The following is a 20235-nucleotide window of genomic DNA, read 5'->3' on the forward strand; positions in this document are numbered from 1 at the left end:
CCTTTGTACCCATATAAAAGCACAAATGTACACTCCACAAGTCAAACATATGTGTGTGTGCGTGTACCTTTATACTTAACACCCGTCTGCTTATGTGCATATGTACAGAAAATAACCGTTGTCATAACAAATTACATTTTTGACATCTTGGTGGGCTTGTACTGGGCGAATTTGGACTCATGACTTCAGTATTTCTAAGATCCTGACTAGGCCCTGCATACATAAATGCACATCCTGCCTTCTTCCCGCTTTAATATAGGTTTTAATGTGATAACTTTCCTCAAATGATGCGTATCTCAAGCTCTCCTAGGGGAATTGTGAGCTCAGGGACTGTCTGTGTCGGCTTGTTTTCGGTGCATTACACGAGCAGAATCACACCACCCAACTAAAATGCATGTTATTCTTTAGTAATAGTTTAAGTTGCAACATGATTGTCTGAAATGATGATACTGGCCAGTGGGAAGTAAATTATCTCAGGATCAGGCTATTGTGTCGCCCGACAACATTTTCATGTTGTCCCATTCTATGGAGATTTTGAAATATTAATATGTCACACAGCTGAAGCTGTTGTTACTTCAAAGAAAAGTTAATGCTTCAGATTAAACATAATAGATAGTCTATATACAACAAAAGCCCTCATACATTTTTTAGCCCTCCAAAACAAAAAAATTGGCTGGCTGTTGTTTTCTGCAGTGTGTACAACTCCACTGTTACTGACTGTAATGAGAAAACAGGCACAGAAGACAATGCTGAAAGTGATCAAATGCTGCATCAAACAATGCTAAACAATAGCATGTTACAAAGCCTAATACAGACCTTTTTTTCTCCTCTTGGGGAGCAGACGTCAGTATTATTATTAACAAACTGGCTTGATCTGTATTCAGTGATGCTTCCTGGTAAGAGGAAGAGCACCTCTAAGTGTCACCGAACGTCTTCTAGATGATATAAGTGCATGTTTACACCTTGGCAGTCATTAGCATATCTTGACACACCATTTAAACTGTCGACAACATCTGATTGTACGCAACTTCCATATTAAGTTTACAGCTTTTCTGCTGCTATATTCTCTCACTGTGATGAAATGAAGAGAGTGTGAGAGCGGGCAAGGAAGGAAAACACAAGATTTCTTGTGACTTCCTCACTTCTCTCTATAGCATTTGTATGTCGTGTGTATGTGCGTAAGAGTGTGTGTGTGTGTTCATGTGTGTCTGTGTGTGTGCATGCGCAAGCTGGCTAGCTTTTCTGGTAGCAGCTCTGCACCACTGCACCTGCTCTTCAGGCTGCAAGCACGAGAGAGGAGATGCATGTCAAAAAGCCAGACAGGAAGAAGCCTCGTACCTTTTTGAGAGCGACAAAAGGTTTCAGCTTGAGTTGATTGACGTCAGTTTGGTCAAAGATAGGACATCAGGGAGCCGTGATGACAGAAACTGGCTGATCTGTACCTGAAACAAAATCCACTTTGCTGGTAAGTTGTGATCAGAACTTAAAACGATGAATTGTATTAGGATTTTGAAAAAAGGGAAGCAGGCCACTTCGTGCCCTTTAGCACAAAGCTCTTGACTTTAAATTGCTCTTAACCTCTTCACTGGCTTAGTGAATTTAAAAAGGTCTGAACAGCTACTCTGAAACACTAGATAGTTGTTAATGTTTCTGTTGTTATTGGTGCAGGAGTAGATGACAAAACTGTGTTGTTTGTGTGTGAGCGTTGTGTATGTAAGGGTGAGAGACAGTTTACACTTATTTCTGTTGTATATTGGCACAATGTCAGTAAGTCAGGAAGGCCCCCTCCCCTGTGTTAATACTGTCTATTGTGAGCATGTGCAGGGTGGATGTGGTGAGTATTAAGTCTGCTATGGAACTATTTAGGGAAACTTTGGAACGGAAAGTCTGTAAAGGAAAGAATAATAATGAAAGAAAACAGAGGTACAAGGCATTACTCAACAATAAAACACACGTCAGACCTGCTTGCTGCTTTACTGCTGGAATTCAGTACTTGTTTATCAAAGCCATTCTTCTCCATAAAGTGTTTCTGAGCACTCACTGACAAGCCGCTATGGGTTGAATATAAAACTGTCGATTAAGATAATAGCAGTGTGGGTGAATGAGAAAGATGTTAAAAAAGACATTTCTTTCTCTTTTTTTTCTGCACAGGTGGCCAGTGGACGAGACCAAAAGGGAAGCTGCAGGCACTGAAGAGTGCAGACGAATGGATGCCATGTTAGAAAGGCTGATACAGACAGAACCTCTTCTACACAGAGGACAGAGAATCGGGCACCAGTGATGATCCCTACATCCTCACTCCACAGGAAGGAGCATCCCGCAACTGGCGTACCACCAAAATACACATCTACACACCTGCACGGACCCCCCCCGCCTCTCCCACGACGAGAAACAGCCGAATATTCCTCTCTGTCTTTTTCATTTACACTCAAGAACTTGCTGACGTGTGGAAACAAAGTGTGGCACCTCACAGGGGCATCTATGAAAGTCCAAGAAGTTCAACCATCTTAAGTGGTGTGAATGAGATTTGTTGCTGTCACTCAGAGGGGTGTTCATCTTCGTGCACATCGCTCCCATTTCACACCAGCACCATAGAGACCAGGACAGAAATTTAACTGGGAGAGCAGAAAGCTCTGGACTGGAGACACCATGCAGTCAGATGACCTCTTCATCCGCAAGTTTCGGCGGCAGAATGTGCGGCCACCTATTGCCACCGTCAGCTTTGACCCCAAACGGGAAGCGGGCGTAGTGGAGTGGCCGCCCAGGAGGGATGGTGATGGAACCGACGGTGACAGCCTCACTCCGAGCCGCGTGGGGCTGAACCTGAGGTCAGTGGGCCGGGGCCACATCATGCAGAGGAGTAACAGCGATGTTACCCTAGGAGACCTGGACTCCTCCGGGAAGGCGGGGGGGAAAGCCGTGCGGGCAGGCGGGGAGAAGGCGGGCGTGGGGGCTCAGGGTGACTCAGGTGTGCTGCTACACAGGGAATACGGCAGCCTGTCCTCACTGGAGAGACAGACTCAAGCTCAGGAGCCGAGCACAGACGACCAGGGGCCCCTGAGTCCAAATGCCCTCCGCTTCAAAGACCCTTTCCTGCTTTTAGGACTGCAGGGCAACCCTCCAGAACCCGATGGATTCTTTCGGGGCCTGTCTGCTTCCACTGGGGACTCCCCAAAACCCGCCAAACCGCCGAAGCCTGAAGGTCTAAGTAAGAAGTCCAAACCCGGGCCCCCTCAGATCCCTCAACCAGGTCCGTATGACAACATCGGGGGCGGAGCCTGGGTGAGGAGCTTTGCCCACTACGACGTTCAGAGCATCCTGTTCGACCTCACCGAGGCAGCCACCAACAGAGACAGCATCGGGCGGAAAAAGAACATCACCTCAGGGGCTTCGGCCGCCTCCCAGCTGCGCCCGCTCTCCCAGGCCACCCCCTCCTCACCTGCGCAGGGTGGGGCAGGCAATGGGGGGAACGCTGACGACCCCGAGCAGTCTCTGCTGCTGGACGAAGGGGACGGCAATGACAACGAGCTCCTGCTCAGCTGTCCCCACTTCCGCAACGAGACGGGGGGAGAAGAGCAGGTGGGCCTGGGTCGATCCCAAGGCCGGCGGGGGCTCTGGTCGAGCCTGCGAACCCCCAATGATGCAGTGTCGGTCCTGGAGGAGCCCAGAGAGAGTCACGTCCAACAGCAGGGCAAGAGCAACTACTTTATAGAGCATGCAGATCTGGGAGCTCATTACTATCGCAAATATTTCTACATGAAAGGTACGTGTAGTACATGTCAACTTTCATTTTTACTGTTTCTGTTTTTACCAGTTAATGTAGAGAATAATATCACAGTGATAAAAATCAATCACAATCTAACCAAACAAAAAGTGGAAGTACGCTGTTCTGCTGTTCATTCACATTCAATCACATTTCTTTATCAAGGCAAAAAATTTCTCTGATTTCTCCTCTAATTATTTAGAGACTGTGCAAGAATTATGAGGGAGGGGGGAGCACTTCCATCCTCCCTCACAGTTGTATTTATGTGACTGTTTCATTACAGAACATCAGAATTTCTTCGGCATGGACGACCGCCTCGGTCCAGTGGCCATCAGTTTCCGTCGAGAGGAGAAAGAAGGGACCAGCGGAGCTCAGTACAATTACAGAATCATCTTTCGCACCACAGAGGTAAAGCGGCGCTTTTTTCCTCTCCTCTGAGCTCTATTCAGGGGTTCAGTGTGTGTAAAATTGATCTGATCGGATGTGCTGAATGTGAACCCTCTCCTCAGATGAAGACGCTGCGAGGCTCCATCTTGGAGGAGTCGGTACCCTCTGCTGCTCGTCACACGACCCCCAGGGGCTTGTCTCCCAAGAGACTGCTGGAGTTCATCATGCCTGAGCTGAACCTGCACTGCCTCCGCTTGGCCTCAAACTCCCCCAAGGTCCGGGACACTCTGCTGAAGCTGGACGAACAGGGGGTGAGTAAGGATACGTCTGCTGACGCTAAAGACTGCTGCCTGTGCCAGACAGAGAGCTTTTCAGGACATTGGATAGTGTCAAATAGCATCAGAAAGCCTTTTTTTTAACCAGAGTATCCAGAGTCTTGACACGTTCTAAGTAGTCTATTAAAAAGTCTACATCTATTATCTGCTGTCCTCAGTGATCAATCAGGTGTGTTTAGGTGACAAAGTGCAGTTACTCTTCTGCCTGTTCACTCACCATGTAGGACTGCAGCTAATGATCCTGTCTGATGTTACCTTTTGATGCCTGTAGCTGTAGCTTCACCTACAGCTACACCTCTTGGTCTTTGTTATCTACTGTGCCTTTTAGTGGGAACTAATTGACATTTTTTTTAATGTTATTTACACACCAAAAATAAATTTAATTGCAATTCAAATTACTTTGATATGATAATGTCCATCACATTTTCAATATATATTTTTAAATGTTCAGCATTATGGCAGTTGTTTGTCACATATTCTCCCATAGTCAACACAAACTGCTGTCCTCAAGTTGCTTATTTTGTCTGACAAACAAAAATTAACCGAGATTAAACTTATAAAATGAGATGAGCCCTATTACATGAATAGAAACATTATTTTCATGATTGCATTGCAAATGCTGCTGAACATTTAAAGTCACCCACGACAGACAGGCTCTGGCGCCAGCCCTGAGGTTTGACTAGTTCAGAAATGAAAAATAAACTGTCTCTCTGTGTGTGAAACATTGAGCAGCCTGAGCTTTGAAGGCTGAAAGGGATTCACAGGGTCAATAATGTAATATAAACTGCGTAGGTGTGTAGCATTTTTCTACATAAATGTGCTTTTTGAGCTGTAAAGTAAGATGTCAAATGATGAGGACACTCCATTATGTGAAAAGTCTTGGTAGTTTGAATGAAGAGATGGTTAAGTGTGGTGAGGATAATTCTAAACTCTTTGCTTCTCCGTCTTCTGATATAGCTGAATTTCCAGCGAAAGGTCGGGGTGATGTACTGCCGGGCAGGGCAGAGCTCAGAGGAAGACATGTACAACAACGAGAGCTCCGGGCCAGCGTTTGAGGAGTTCCTGGATCTGCTCGGGGAGCGGGTGCGGCTCAAGGGCTGGGAGAAATACAGAGCCCAGCTGGACAACAAGAGTGAGCTGAAAAACATGCACCACACCCCAATCTATTGGCTGCATCTCACCTTGTCGCAGGGCCATTATCCGAAGGGCATCAGTGCGCCACTGAGAGCCTAAGATAACTCCTATCTAGCCACATGTAATCTGAGTAATGCCTGCAAATAAGCATAGTCACTGCTGATTATCTCCCAGCTGTTTTCCCTTCAGTGAGCAGCGGAGAATAGCGCAGATTTCACCCTGACTGTGACAGTTTGAGTTTTCATTCAGAGACATTGACTGATTCTGCTCAATCTCTACCTGTCTGTCTCTTTGTGTGGTGTGTGTCTGTCTGTGTGTGTGTGTGTTTCTGTGTCTTGTACTTGTGCAGCGGACTCAACTGGGACACATTCCCTCTACACGCGCTACCAGGACTATGAGATTATGTTTCATGTGTCCACCATGCTGCCCTACACAGCCAACAACACACAACAGGTAAAATAAACCCAAATATAACAAAGGCCATGACAAATGACTTCCTTTTCCTTGCCTTGTGTGTTTCTCCATGACCAGGTTCATCTCTTGGCGGTCAATTTTCTCAGATGTTTCACCTCTATTCTTTAAAATTACATCAGTGTCGGTACATCCCGTCATTACCCATCTCTGTTCAGACTGTCATGCTTTGGTAAACGCTTTAGAAAAAGTCTCTGTGCTCTGCAACAAGCATGACATAAAAATCCTGCCCCCCAGTGTTCACTCCCACCATGGACGTATTCACTGTTGCCTCTCAGGCAGCCTTCCCGTTCGGCTGTCTGTCACTTCTTTATGTGCAGTCTATGCTTTAAGCCTGTTTCCTGTCATTTACAAAGAAACTGGACGCAATGTACTGATGTAGATTAAAGGTTTAAATAAAACAAAAGTAGTGACAAAGCCCTGAGGTTCCACTTTAATCTTTAGTTTTTCATTAATTGGCATAATAATTGAACTCGAATTTACAAGATTGACTTCAATATTTTTGAATACTGAGTCCTGCTGACAGCGATAGCAACAGCATGATCATGGATGTGCAAAGTTATCTTAAAGTTAATTTTTATTTTAATTAACAGCTTTAATTCTTGCAGTGTTTATTTGGATCTCCACTTCTTGTTACCTTGGCAATAGCTACTTCCCCTGGGGTCTGTATTGAATGAAAGTAAATATAACCAACAAATGATTACACTTAAACTGCATACAGTAGATACTGTAGCCACAACATCACCACTGCACCCAGCAATGAAATTCAAAACCAGATGTATACAAAACATTAGAATGGCACAATTTAAATGGGTTGATTGGTAAAACATTAACATCAACGGTCCATGTGAAGATGCAAGTTATTTCGCAGGAGTAATCTGTCTAGTTGTTTCTTAAAACCTGTTTTTGTAGATTCTTGACATGTAAAGGCAAACTGTTCCAGTGAGATAAGGCTTGTTCCCTTCTTAGTTGTTTTTTTGTTTTGTTTTGTTTTGTTTTTTTTAACTATGACTTTGATCTGCTTCTTCAATAAAATTCTCTGTGTGTCTTTGTTTCAGCTGCTGAGGAAGCGACACATTGGAAACGACATCGTGACAATCGTTTTCCAGGAGCCGGGCGCGCTGCCCTTCACTCCGAAGTCCATCCGCTCCCATTTCCAACACGTCTTCATCATCGTTCAGGTTCATGAGCCCTGCACCGACAACACCTACTACAGGTGTGATTTGATCCCATCTGTTACACTGTCCCCTTTTTATTGATGTCCCTTCTTTTACAGGCTGAAATCTGTTGAGGTAATGAATTATGAATTTTAAGTTTTTGTTTCTTTGTAGGTAGTGAAATAAAATAAGTTATGAAAAGATCTGAGCTGTAAGGAAACACAAATAGTTCACAGAAGATTTTGCTCATCATATCATTCATGATATGTATGTAAATTACTGTAAACACTGTTAGTAGTACTGTGTACACTGTTATCTTACATCATAGTGGTAGTGGTGCAGCTCAGGGGGAAACAGTCATCTGTGCACCACTGCAGCAGATTCAGTGTAAATGTTTGTAATTCTGGAGAGCCCCACAGAATGCTCTCTAGCACCGAAAACAAGACACAGATCGAATGTTTCCGCTGTATGCGCACCCTCTCTCTTACACTGTCATTCCTCTTTTTTGTCTCTCCCTCTCAGGGTGGCTGTGACACGCTCTAAAGACATCCCATTGTTTGGCCCGTTGTTCCCCAAGGGCGCCCGATTCCCTCGCTCGCCTGCCTTCAGAGACTTCCTCCTGGCGAAGGCAGTGAACGCTGAAAACGCAGCGGAGAAATCAGAGAAGTTCCGCTCCATGGCCACCCGCACGCGGCAGGAATACCTGAAGGACCTGGCCGAAAACTACGTGACCACGACGCCCATTGACTCCTCCACCAAGTTCCCCTTGCTCTCTCTGGGAGGCAAGCGCAAAGACAAGCTGAAGGGCGCCAAAGGTGCCGAGCTGCACAGTGCTGGGGCGCTGGTGTGGGCCGTGATGGTCTGCAGCGGAGAAGAAGGGGAGGCAGGAGAGCACAGGCTCCCCTGTCTGCTCGGGGTGTCGGCCGAGTCGGTGGTGCTCATTGAGAGGTGCACACGCCGGGTGGTGTTTAACTGCTCCTGCCGAGATGTCATTGGCTGGAAAGCAGTGATTGAGACTAAGGAGGGGGGACCTTGCTTGGATATCTTCTATGAGCGTGGGGAGTCTGTGTCTATCAGCGTGATGGAGAGTCAGGCGGAGGATATACGAGAGGTTGTGCAGAGGCTAGAGGTGCGTGATTGTGGCCTGATATGAAATTTTGCAGTGAGTGGTTTATGTCTCTCTGAATCCTTCATCATTCATCATTCTCTGCACATCTGCAGCTGGTTACACGGGGCTGCGAGGCGCTGGAGGTCACCCCCCTGCGTGACGGAGTCGGCCAGCCCGGTTTCCTGATGAACGAGGAAGGCTTTGTGACGGAGCTGCAGAGGTTCTGCTACGCTGAGAGCGGAGGCCTGCAGCTCTGGGCCCGCGTGGTGCGGCTGTGCGGACACTCACTGGTTCACCTGAGCCCTGAGGAGAGGACCAGACTGCTACGCACTGCGCACAAGATCCACATCACTGTCATCCCGCCGGATGAGAATGGCAAGCCTCGCAGGTGGGTGAGACTGCAGATAGAAGGGGGAGGGAGGGAGAGAACACTAACGAGGCCACGTTTGGGTCAACGGACACAGGGTGAGACTAGACAAGTGGCTCATGGGTATAAAGCAAGCTGCAGAGAGTGAAGAGTAGTCCCAGTGAGGGGGTGAGAGAGAGGTTGACAACATATAAGGAGGAGGGGGTTAGTAGGACAAGTCAGAAAAACAAAGAGAGGTGCCACTCTGGGGTCACAGCTCATTCTGCTGCTGATGGCGGCCTGCGGTCAGTGTCACATCAGCTGGCTAACAACCAATCAATCCCTCTAATGGGCTTTAATCACGCTGGCACAGGCTGTCCCGCTGTCACCAGTACGCCTTCCTTTCGGCTGACAGACAGACAGAATTGTTCAAATAAATGAAACCAATATTAAACTGGGCACCTCTGCAGCTCTCAGTAAAAGGAAGCAACATTTCCAAAGCTGGCAGCAAAAGCATCCTCAGAGAACCCCCCTGGTTTATTTATATTTCAGTCCTGAAATGCTTGTTCTGTGACAACAAAGCACAAATTGTCACAAAGATGTCATAATTTGTGATAAGAAGCAGACGCTCTGTGATTTCAAAGGAATGTAATAGAAGCTTAGACAAATATAGCGCTTTTTTCCCATTTTATCTTTGTTTTTGTCCTCTAGATTAATTTATGACTCAATGGTGAAATAAGAGGCTGGATGGAAAAGAGAGGCGCAATGGTTTTCTTCTTACCAAGTGTGTTGTTTTATGTTCTGCAGAAGTTTCTCTGAGCTGTACCAGAAAGCCATCAAAGACGCAGAGTGCAAGCCTGGCGAAGATCAGTCGGGAGAGGCCTGGGTGCTGGATGAGAGGGAAGAAGAGGAGGAGGAGGAGGATGAGGAGAAGGAGGAGGCGAAGGAGGACGAGCTGCGGGCGGGTGGGGTCGGCGAAGCGGACGCAACAGAGGTGCAGGCTGAGGCCGAGGAGGGCGAGGAGTGGTCGCGTGGTAAAGGGCAAAGCGAGAGAAGCCATGACTCCCTCCTCACGCCACCCAGCTTACCTTTGTTACGGGCCACTTCTCTGCAGGACCAGCCGGCCAATCAGAGCCAGGAGGGCAGCGCCTCGCAGCTCACACGCAGCTTCTCTTTGGAGAGGCAGCCATCCTACAAGGATACATGTGATGGGTGAGTGTTACTAGGCCTAACGCTGCTGTTCATTGAAGCTGTCATAACCTGTCATGTGTGAAGCATTACAGAGAAAAAACAAGAAGAAATGCTGCTTTGCTGGATGTAATCATGTATCCCCAGACCTCCATAGACCATCAGCTTATCCTACATGGCTGAAAATAACCTCAAACTGAAGCTGACGCATCACAATTAAATCTCAGAGTTAGTGCGTCACTTTCTCAGCAAAGGATGAGGCAAAGACAAAGGACACCAATCATTCTGTCACTCTCCTTCGCTGGATTGTGTTACCTTAATGCAGTAATATCTGAATTATGTTTTACATGTGAAATCTACTTAGATATAAGTGCAGATGTTCCTTCCGTTCAGCTCTTCTTGAGCTTTTTCCAACTCAAGAACATAACTATTTGGATGGTTGAGCTGTGGATCTTTATTCTTTGATTATAAAAAGTTGAATAATTTAAAGTTTTTTTTTCTTTTCCAGGGCAATAATAATAGACAATCAGTTGAGTAAGAAAGCACATTTGTCATGCAGATTATAATGTACTATTTCCTCGTCCTCTAGTATCAAGGCCTTTGAGAAGAAAGAAAAACATGTGTAAAAGCAGTATGACATGTTTAGATCTGCTTGGTAAAATATTTTAAGCACTCTCATTGGTTTCACTCCAGTTTGTGCATAAAGGAAATATTCATGAGGATAATATTAAACTCTGCCGCTCACCAAAATGAATTTGACTGTTTTTTATTGTCCCACAAAGCAGAGCTGAATAATTTGACTGAGCTGGGTCAGATATGATTTTTTTGATAGATAATTTTCTGAGTGCAGACGTCAGTCGAGCCAAAACCTAAGCTGCCGTGGAGATTACTTGTCTAAGTGCTCCAGTTTTCTGTTTTGACCTCTGGATTGGATAGAAAAAAAATTGTCACGAAGCATCAACAGCAGATTTGCTTTGTGTTTTTCTCCCATCATCACCACCACCACCACCACCACATCTATTCCCCAATTCCTGCTTGGTGGACAGGCACGTGTACGACAACGTGGGGCAGAAAGTGGAACACCACATCTATGAAAACATCGGGGAGCTGAGAGATGCCACACCTGATCTGATCCTGGCCGTCAAACCCAAGGTTCCCCTGGAGGATGAACAGGTGACAGACTGAGACGAAAGGACATCTGAGCGGTTTCTCCCCAACGCTCCATCCCCATCTGACAGTGTTGTTTCCCCTTTATCTCTATCTTTATCTTGTCTTCAGTTCATGGGGGCTGAGTTCGGTGACGACAAAGCTTCGGCGAGCGACTCCTCTCTCTCGTCTTCCCGGCTTTCGTGTGTAGACCGAGCCGAAAGAAACTCACGAGCCCTAAGTCTTCATAATTCCATCACCAAGAGTAAGAACTTTTTAAATTGAAGTTGAAATGCATATATATTCACTTGTCAGTATCAGTAATTATACATATTTATATTGTATTCTTTAACAAGAGAGATATTAGCAGGTTGAATCAGGAGACAAAGAGCACACAAAGATGTTATAACTCTGATCATGGACTCACAACAATGCTGCTTCCTCAGACACAACAGCTCTACTGATGCCAAAATGGAACAATTACACATGTTTGCAGATCTTCTCTGCCTGATTTGAGCCTCAAATTCCTTTTTTCTCCAGATTTATTTCTGCTTTAAACCTCCTCTCTCCATTATCCTCCCTCTGCTCTCCACTGCATCCCCTTTGTCCCTCCTCTTTCATCCGCGCTGCCCCCTATTCCGCTAATCTAATATCACCCCTGCTCTGCTGCCACCCCCTGCCAGGGCTGGGATAAAAGGGGGACAGATGGGTAGTGGGAGGGGTGGAGTTTTAGGCAGCCCCAAATCAAGGAACCCCTCTTAACACCATCTGCTCTGCCTCCGCTGAGGCTATGAGACTCATCATTTAACCGCCATAAGAGCACACTCGCTCATCTCCCTCATCAGATTCTTCTGATTTTTGTGGGGGCGGACTCTGAGGCCTCTGATTGTTTTGCATTACGTGTTTTCACAGGAAGTCTGCAGGTCATTAGAAAGCATCACGACTTTTTAAACCAAATAATTAAATTCAAGGCCTTGAATGGTCTTAAAAAGGATTTTTTAGTTTGTTTGTTTTTAGTAAATTTGCATCAAATAATTTGCCAAAACTTGGTGATATTAAGCGCATTGTCTTGCATCATGACTTTCATCTCTTGTGTTTTGGTTGTATGTTGCCTTAAATTCCGATTTATTTGGTGTCAAAACATCTTACAAAACCAGGAAACAGTTTTCAGTGAAACCTGCAGGCGTGCTACATACATCACACCATTTCCTCCTTGTCCCTGTATAGGCCTACTCTGCCCCCAACTCTGACCAGCATTAACACAGCAGCATCCCCCAGTGGTGGCTCTTTGTTACTGTACAACCAAAGTGAATCTGGGCTGCATGCTATGACCACAGTCTCGCTGTTTCTGCTGCATTGTCCCAGCTGCATTACCCTGATTCGCTACACTGAGCTGTGTTTCAAATGAGAGCCTGATATATATCAACCTCTTTCCCTCAGTTCTCTCAGAGACGACAGATTCGACTGAGGAGGAGTGGCAGTCCATCGCAGACCTGGCCACAGCCTGCCGCAGCATCCTGGAGGCTTTGTCACGAGAGGGTAGGGAACTATTAACATATGCACACTCCTTATTTACTGTGTCTATAGATGTGGAATAATAAAACAGGCTGTCTTTGCGGTCAGCACAATCATAAACACCAAGAAAAATCTGCTACAGAGTTCTCCCTGTGTTTATCTCACCCTGAGTTTTGTTCCACAACTACAACTAGAATAAAGATTCTAGTTAGATAGACTCTTAATTTCTGATAAGTATAAAACAAAGTGATATATTAATTATATGTATGCTATATAACCAAAAGTATATAGCCACTCCAGGTCATCTACTTTTGGCTGGAGGCTTTAGACAGTTTCCCAGTTTGGTTTGGAAGAACTCAGCTGGCTCGTATAGAGCCCTGACCTCAACCCCATCTAACACCTTTGGGATAAGCTGGAAAGACGGCTGTGAGCCAGGTCTTACCACCCAACACCAGCGGCTGACCTCGCTAAAGCTCTTACGGCTGCAGCCTGGTTCTAAAATCATGTGCTAAGTGCTCCCAGAAGACTGCAGTGTATTGGTTCTGGAGTGAAATGTTCGGCAATCACTTTGAGTGTAGCACTCAAGTGTCCATATACTTTTGGCAATGTAATGTATATTGAAAAAAACAGAGCTGACTTTTCCGTATGATCTGCTCTGCAGCGTTTAATGGGAGAAAGTGTATATCTCCCATCTTTACTTTTGACTATTTTATGTTTCGCTGTTTTAAATTGCGATAATGTCCAATATGTTCCCTACCACAGACCGCAAAGCTGGAGACCCCTCCCAGGCAGCAGCTGACCAGACCGATGGCAAGCTGAAAGACTCAAAGGAGAGGTGGGTTGCTACATGGTCCACATGGGGTGAAACAGACAGTTCAATATCTCTGTAGTTAGTCTCTTGATTTTCTTTGTCTGAATCACTGCACATGTCCCTTTCCCCAACTCGATAAGACCTCTCCTCTCCTTTATTCTTTCTCAGTTATCCAGACTGTATCGGCTACGTCTGTATGAGTCAATGCGATGGCTCCTCTCCCCCAGAAAGAGAGCCCTCTTGCTGACTCAGTGATGCACTTACACGCATGCAGACATAGACGCACACACTTGCAGTGTCTGACTCACTGTCATTGTCATCTCTCTGTGTAACTCCCACCCTAATCCATTTTATTATTCTTTCATGCTTTTCCTTAGCTCTGCGGTCGCCTTCTTTTTCTCCTCCATGCTGTGTCTGAGCTCATAAAGGCCACAGAGCTGTTAGCCAAGAGCAAAACAGATAATGAGTCATTAAGACATACACAAACAGCAATGTCAAGCTTAGTAGTGTTTAGAGGCATAGTTTATGTCCACTCACATACTGTGGAGATCAGCTTTGATGACTCTGTCACCATTAAAGAGCCTGGTACGGTATACTCCACATACTGTACTATTTCATCACCTCTCTTTAGTGTCTGCTCAGGACCCTGAACTTACAAACTGCAGTATTTATCACAACTTTTGTTCAAAATCTTAGTTAAAAATTCCTTTTTTCCATTTTTCAATTGATACCAGTTCAGATTCAGATTACATTTTGTGAGTACAATAAAAAGCAAACTACTAACTTCTTTCAAATTCTGTCCTCAGATACAGCCAGCACGTACTATGTAACACTTTTGAATAGCTAGCACAAATTAGTTTTAAACCAACCAAAATATAAAATATATATATGGCCCTACCACATCATCAAATACACTACTGTACAAATCATTTAACAACAACACCGTGTGCTTTCCTTTAAAAGCATTGTCATGCTTGACACATTACCAGGGGAGCGCTTGTGCTTTGCTCCGTAGGGCGTAGTCACTATGTAAACTGCAGTCAGACGAAATGCATCATGGGATGACTATACTCACTCAGAATAGGTCTGCTTGTCAGCCGTAGCAATTACTGTAAATTGATCTCTGAGTATTACAGGTTTCATTAAAGGCAGCAGGGACGGCGCCTTGAGCTCTGAGGCTGTCAGGGTGACAGACGGCTTTCACGACCAATCAAGCAAATTAAAAAATTCACCAAGTGTTAGCTGAAAGGAGGTGTTATTTATTTTTATTTTTACAAAAGAAACACAAGAAAAATCGTTCTATAAAATGCAGCAGACACCAGTTAAGACATCCATTTGTTGGTTGATGGTTTGAAACCATTTTGACACTTCTATACATTTTCCAATTACAGACTTTAAAATCCTGTAATTGCTTTTGACGAAGTGTCACTGCCTCTCTTTGTTGCAGTGACTCTCCAGGCCACCTAGAGGAGAAGGTATCGCAGCTGGAGGCCATGCTGAAGAAGCTGCAGGATGACCTGCAAAAGGTGCTTTGACTTTCATGAATGTTTTTCTCTCTAATAATATTTTCAGTGAACTGCACAGGGAAGTCGGCAGGTAGGAAAAAAAGTATTTAAATTGATCCGCTTCTGTTACCGGAGCAAGAAGATTTATATTTTCTGATGCAGCTTTTTGCTTACTTGTACAAATCCTCTCATCCGTGGAACCACCTCAAGTCACAGCTGACTCACTGCAGAAATGCACACAGAAACACTCAAATGGCCTTTATGTATTTATTTTGTTTTTACAGTACCATTTTCAGATTTGTGGAATATTTCAATATCATACTTCCTTTTAATTTATTTACAACTTCTTTAATGCTGCACTACTAAACATAATTCTGTGTTATGTTTATTTTTCATTTAGATTTTGAAAGAAAACTGTACAGTATGTGATGAATTCAATGGCTTCTCCGCAACCTCAGAAAAAGCAGCTTGACACAAAAAAAAAAAAAAATTCTCAGCACAAACTGCACTTGTGTTTCTAAAACTTTCAACCACACCTCATGGCCTTCGTCAGTGGACGGAGTTGCTCAGTCAACTGTGTTGAGAATTTTTTGTCAGTACTTTATATGTCTCTTTGTGTATGTACAAAGCATGATATTCTTCCCAATCACATGGAAATATGTCTATTTTAAAGTCCTTGATTAGGACTGAAACTATAACTAATTTCATTATTGATTCATCTAATGTACGTTTGTCTAGTCAGTCAATCGTTTAGCTGATGAATGCTTAGAGTAATGACAAAAAAAACATTTAGGTGCTGAAACAATTAACTGATGACTTTAGTTACAGAAAATGAATCAACAACAATTTTGATTATTGATCATTTGTTTATTTTCTGTCTTCTTGACTGTAAAGATTTGCTGCTTTTCTCTGTTTTATATGACTGTAAACTGTTGGTTAGACAAAATAAGAAATTGATTCTTTGAAATTACAATCGTTACAATATTTGACATCATATTAATGAAACTGAAAACTAATCAACACATTATTCAATCATGAAAATAATTGTTAATTGCCACTCTGTGCTCATTGTAAGTGATTAGCTGTTTATTCTGACTAGCAGCACTTTAAAGCACTGATTTTAATAAATGATATAAACAGTGAAAAGTCAGCAAATGTTTGGTGTTTTTACCTGATAGATGACTAAAACAAAATCAAAATGATCAGTTCAGTGACTAATTGTTTCTGTGCTGTTTTGGATTGTGAGTTTATTCTTCCTCACTGCAGTGTGATGTGCTTCTCTACACTGTTTGTGTCGTTTTATTTCAAGCTCTGTGTTTATGTGTGCCCACTAGTTGCCTTAACGCCACCGCTGTACCTGTCGCTCCCCTCCCGTTCCTGCCACAGCCATCTGAGCGACGGCTTTTGTTTTGTTGTGTGCCGATGTCTTTCAGGAGAAGGAGGACAAGGCGGTGCTGCAGGCCGAGGTGCAGAGCCTCAGGCAGAACAATCAGCGGCTGCAGGAGGAGTCGCAGAGCACGGTGGCCCGCCTCATCAAAGTCACCGAGTTGCTGTGCAACGTCAACAAGCCCTGTTAGCTTCACCGCCGCACGCACAAACACAAACGAATCAGCGGAAAGATGCAAATCGTACAGCATCCTTGTACGCTCAGTCACGCTTATTTTGTTCATACATATTTGCAAAAGCAAACAAACCCACTCACACACACACCTATCCTCTCCAGCCTGTGTATTACCACAGTCTCTGTCCTGAATCCTGGACCTGCCTGTTGGTGAGGGAGTATGCAAATCAACTCATAAAAAAGAAAAAACAAATGACATTTTCAAATTTTCCATGACCTTCATAGACTGACCAATGTGCAGCTCTCAGGCTGCTGTGTTGGTGTGCTATGCTGGAGTGCTTCTCTTGGTGTGTGTGTGTGTGTGTGTGTGATACAGTATGTGTGTGGATGTGTGCCACATGAGTGTATGTGTGCGTGCATCTGTATGTGTGCATCTCTTACTGTACCTTGCTTCAAATACTTGACAAGCTCTGCTGAATAGCACTTGCATAAAAAAGTGGCAATTAAGACTGAGAGACACTGTATAGCATGTTTGGTGGTGTCTTATCTGAAATGACCAAAAGTGTATATATATATCACCAATAATGTATGTTGAACAGTAGTATTGCTATCCTCTCTGCCAGATGTGTAGTTGCGATGTCTGAGTGTGGTTCTGCCTGGCGCTGCTAGTGTGGAAGGCCTTGAAATAAAACACAACGAGAGGGGGGAAAAAAAAGGAACATGACAATGACAAGCCTGTAGGTCGCCTTCTACTTCAAAAGATGTAATGATGCTAACTGACTCGCCTCAGAGCAAGGTCTGTTACGTAAGGACATCGTTCTCTGCCCTCTCAGTAGTACTGTATTTAAGAAATTCTGGAGTTTTTAGGGAGAGACAATTTAAAGAAAAAAACCCATAAATCAGAAGGGACATAAACTGGAAATGTCAAAAAGAATGAACTGCATGCTTGTTCCTTCTGGAAGTGTGTATGGAAACAGTATTAAAGGAATACTGAATAAGGGTCATACCTCTCCTGAAGACACAGATGATGGCAGGAAAGAACTGCTTCAGATTCCTTCCATGATTGCCTGTAGCTGTTTTCTTCTAACCTCACTATTGTAGCAGCCATACTGTAGAAGATCTCCTCCTGCTGGCCTGAACCACAAAATGCCAAAAGGCAGCTTTTTTTTTCTTTCAGCTGGCAAAATAGCTTTACATGTCTGGATAAAACACCTTGAACTAATAGTAAAATACAGATTATTGTATTTAAATATGTTTTGTGTTTGGCGGATGTCTACAGTGACTATTTTGGGTAATTGTTTAGTATGGCTTATGAGTGGTAGCGGTAAGGACAATAGGTGAAATCTTACCATTCCACCCTGACGTGTGTTTGTGTGTGTTTATGTGTCATTTTGCACTTTTTTTTTTTTCTTTTTGCTTTTTTGTTTTGTAAAATCAGCACTGGACAGGGCACACACTGTACTTTATTTAGCCTGCCCAGGTTAAGTCCTGCTCAACATAAGAAGGTGGATAAGATCTCATCCCCCATCCCTCCACCACACCCCACCCCACCCCCAACACCACCTTTACCTCACCTTTTTTGTGTCCACCTGCTGACGGCGCCCGTTATCGAACGCGTGCTCAGAGGAGTCGGACTGCTTCTCCTCAGTGCCAACGAAAGAAAAAAAAAAAAAAAAAAAAAAAAAAAAGCCCAGGCAGCTCTCCTGAATCCCCACTGAAATGAAAACAGAACTGACTCGACCACAAACTAAACTCCAACTGCAAACTCTGAACTCCAACAAAAAGGATGCCAAACTTTTGCCAGTCACTCAGACTCTCTTGTTTCTTGTACAAACTTCCTCTTGTAATTTTATTTTAGAGTCACTGTGAATACCTGGTACCAGCATATTAAGATACAGTATATACAGATTAAATTATGAATCTAAACTTTATCAGTATGTGAAGATACTGTATGTACAGTTGAACTGTTCCATGTTAACTTAGTGCATTGGGTTGTGTATGCCCTCCTTTTTGCAGGATGATTATGCAGACAAGTGTTAACCGTTGCCATGCAGGCTCCTGTTTCATCTCCTGTACATGCCCAAGCCTCATGACTGAACAACAGGGAGACATTGGTGTGAGAAGACCTGTTTTACTGTGTCTTGTATAGTTATTTAGATTGTAGGAGGTTGGTCACGCATGAGAATGTGCCAAGCAACTTCCAAGCTCCCCCCACTGTATGTGTGTATGTATAAAAATGTAACTTATTAATCATGCAAATGTGGATTTTCTTGTAGCTGTTTAAACTGGAGGGAAGTCATGAGGAAGAAAATGTGAAATAGGGCAGAAAGGAAAGGTGGGCTTGGTTATAAATTTTAGTTTCTTTTTGTAGAAAAACCAACAACAATGATATGACGTGACAAAATCCTATCTGCAACTCTTGCTTAATGTGACTATGGTTCTTATTATCATTCTAACATTGAGCTATTTCATCTATATTTAATAAGGTCTTAAAACACCATTAGGTACGCCTTAATGAGTGAAACTCTTCTTTCAGAATGGATGGTCCAAACTGGTCATACTGGTGTTATGTGAAGGCTTATTTCTCTGACTTTGTGCCTACCTGAAAATGTAATGTATGTTAACCCGGCTTAGTGATCTCATTTCTTTGTCTTCGGTTGCATTTAACTGAGGTTTTATGTGGCAGATGAAGGATTTTTTTCTAAGAGACCGTCTTAACATCTGGCCTTTCATCCGCTGTGCGAGAGAAAAAAGTCGTTGGCTGACATGTGATCCGAAAGAACAGATAATAATAATGATGATGAGAGATGTGTGTTGTTGATCTCAAGCATAAATGAAGGTTTACAGCTCTATGAGTACCACCGATTGTTAAAAGAACCGACAAATATATGATTTTTAAAAGTGAATTAAAAGGAAAAAAAAGGTGCTTAACATGACTGATGATGCATTGAAATCAAGTTTTAATTGAAATGAATGTGTTGTATGACGTTTGCTTCCCCTAACGGAGGATTATTTTGGTATTTAAATATTTAAAAATAAACTCTCAGAAAATCCAACAGAGCATCAGAAAAAAAAGCTGATTAACCTAAAAGGGACAAAAGTGAGGGGGAAAAAAAGAAAAGAAATCAGAAAAAATTTGGGCATCACACACATTAGATCTATTTGACCTAATCTGGAAATGCAACAATCTAAACCCTCTGCGCTCCCAAACAAAGTTGATACAGATGTTTTGTCAACACAGAGGCAAACAGCCTCAGACAGATGGAACGAGTGTGGGGGGGTGTTTATCTTTCTTTAGTAGAAAATAAAAATGACCCAAAGGGATTTTTTTTTAAGCAAAAAGATGGAATCTGAGGGAAAGGTCAGAATCTTTTAGCCCTTTATCATTTACTCAAACCAGCATGGACATGATGGTCCACAAAACAAGATGTTTGTTCAAAAGAAGTGTTTGAACTGGCTGAAGTGGTGTTTGGAGGCAAAACAACTCCATTAACTAACAGGCCACTTGACTTGTAGTAAAAATGACTTGCACTGAGTAGAGATGCTGCACAACATAAGATGTCCGCTATCAATGTCTCACTCCACACCTCTATTTACTTTGCACTCAGGTATTTGTATTATTTCATGTCTACGTCTGTATTGATTTGTGTGAGCAGGGATAGAGCGAGTGTTTTGCAGCTGTTGTGAATTTCTCATGTTCATGGGATGTAAATTTATGAAGGTGCCATAGGAATATCCACCCAACAAATAGTGGACATGAGTGGTGGTGAAGATCTAGAGTTGACTGAGAGTTGTGACTACAGACAGT

General features: G+C 43.6%; 1 protein-coding gene across 11 annotated transcripts in view; it reads left to right on the forward strand.

Annotated features, from left to right (window-relative positions):
• Positions 1 to 19363, forward strand: part of zmp:0000001168 (signal-induced proliferation-associated protein 1) — a 33765-nt gene extending 14402 nt beyond the window's left edge. For 3 of the 11 annotated variants that reach the window (XM_051078827.1, XM_018691739.2, XM_018691741.2), the window contains exons 2-17: positions 2152 to 3763; positions 4047 to 4171; positions 4273 to 4461; positions 5443 to 5617; positions 5969 to 6072; positions 7149 to 7306; positions 7770 to 8376; positions 8469 to 8743; positions 9509 to 9913; positions 10936 to 11062; positions 11168 to 11300; positions 12476 to 12574; positions 13313 to 13385; positions 14809 to 14887; positions 15267 to 15287; positions 16300 to 19363. In XM_051078827.1, coding sequence (XP_050934784.1) covers positions 2650 to 3763; positions 4047 to 4171; positions 4273 to 4461; positions 5443 to 5617; positions 5969 to 6072; positions 7149 to 7306; positions 7770 to 8376; positions 8469 to 8743; positions 9509 to 9913; positions 10936 to 11062; positions 11168 to 11300; positions 12476 to 12574; positions 13313 to 13385; positions 14809 to 14887; positions 15267 to 15287; positions 16300 to 16443 — 3828 coding nt within the window. In that variant the 5' untranslated portion in view covers positions 2152 to 2649 and the 3' untranslated portion in view covers positions 16444 to 19363. Of the gene's footprint in view, positions 1 to 885; positions 1466 to 2151; positions 3764 to 4046; positions 4172 to 4272; positions 4462 to 5442; positions 5618 to 5968; positions 6073 to 7148; positions 7307 to 7769; positions 8377 to 8468; positions 8744 to 9508; positions 9914 to 10935; positions 11063 to 11167; positions 11301 to 12475; positions 12575 to 13312; positions 13386 to 14808; positions 16069 to 16200 lie in introns of those variants that run through there. The other 8 variants (XM_018691740.2, XM_018691746.2, XM_018691742.2 and 5 more) reach the window with 8 other exon arrangements.
• The last annotated feature ends 872 nt before the right edge of the window (positions 19364 to 20235 follow it).

Source organism: Lates calcarifer, linkage group LG20, assembly GCF_001640805.2.
Source record: "Lates calcarifer isolate ASB-BC8 linkage group LG20, TLL_Latcal_v3, whole genome shotgun sequence".
Classification (NCBI taxonomy): Eukaryota; Metazoa; Chordata; class Actinopteri; family Centropomidae; genus Lates; species Lates calcarifer.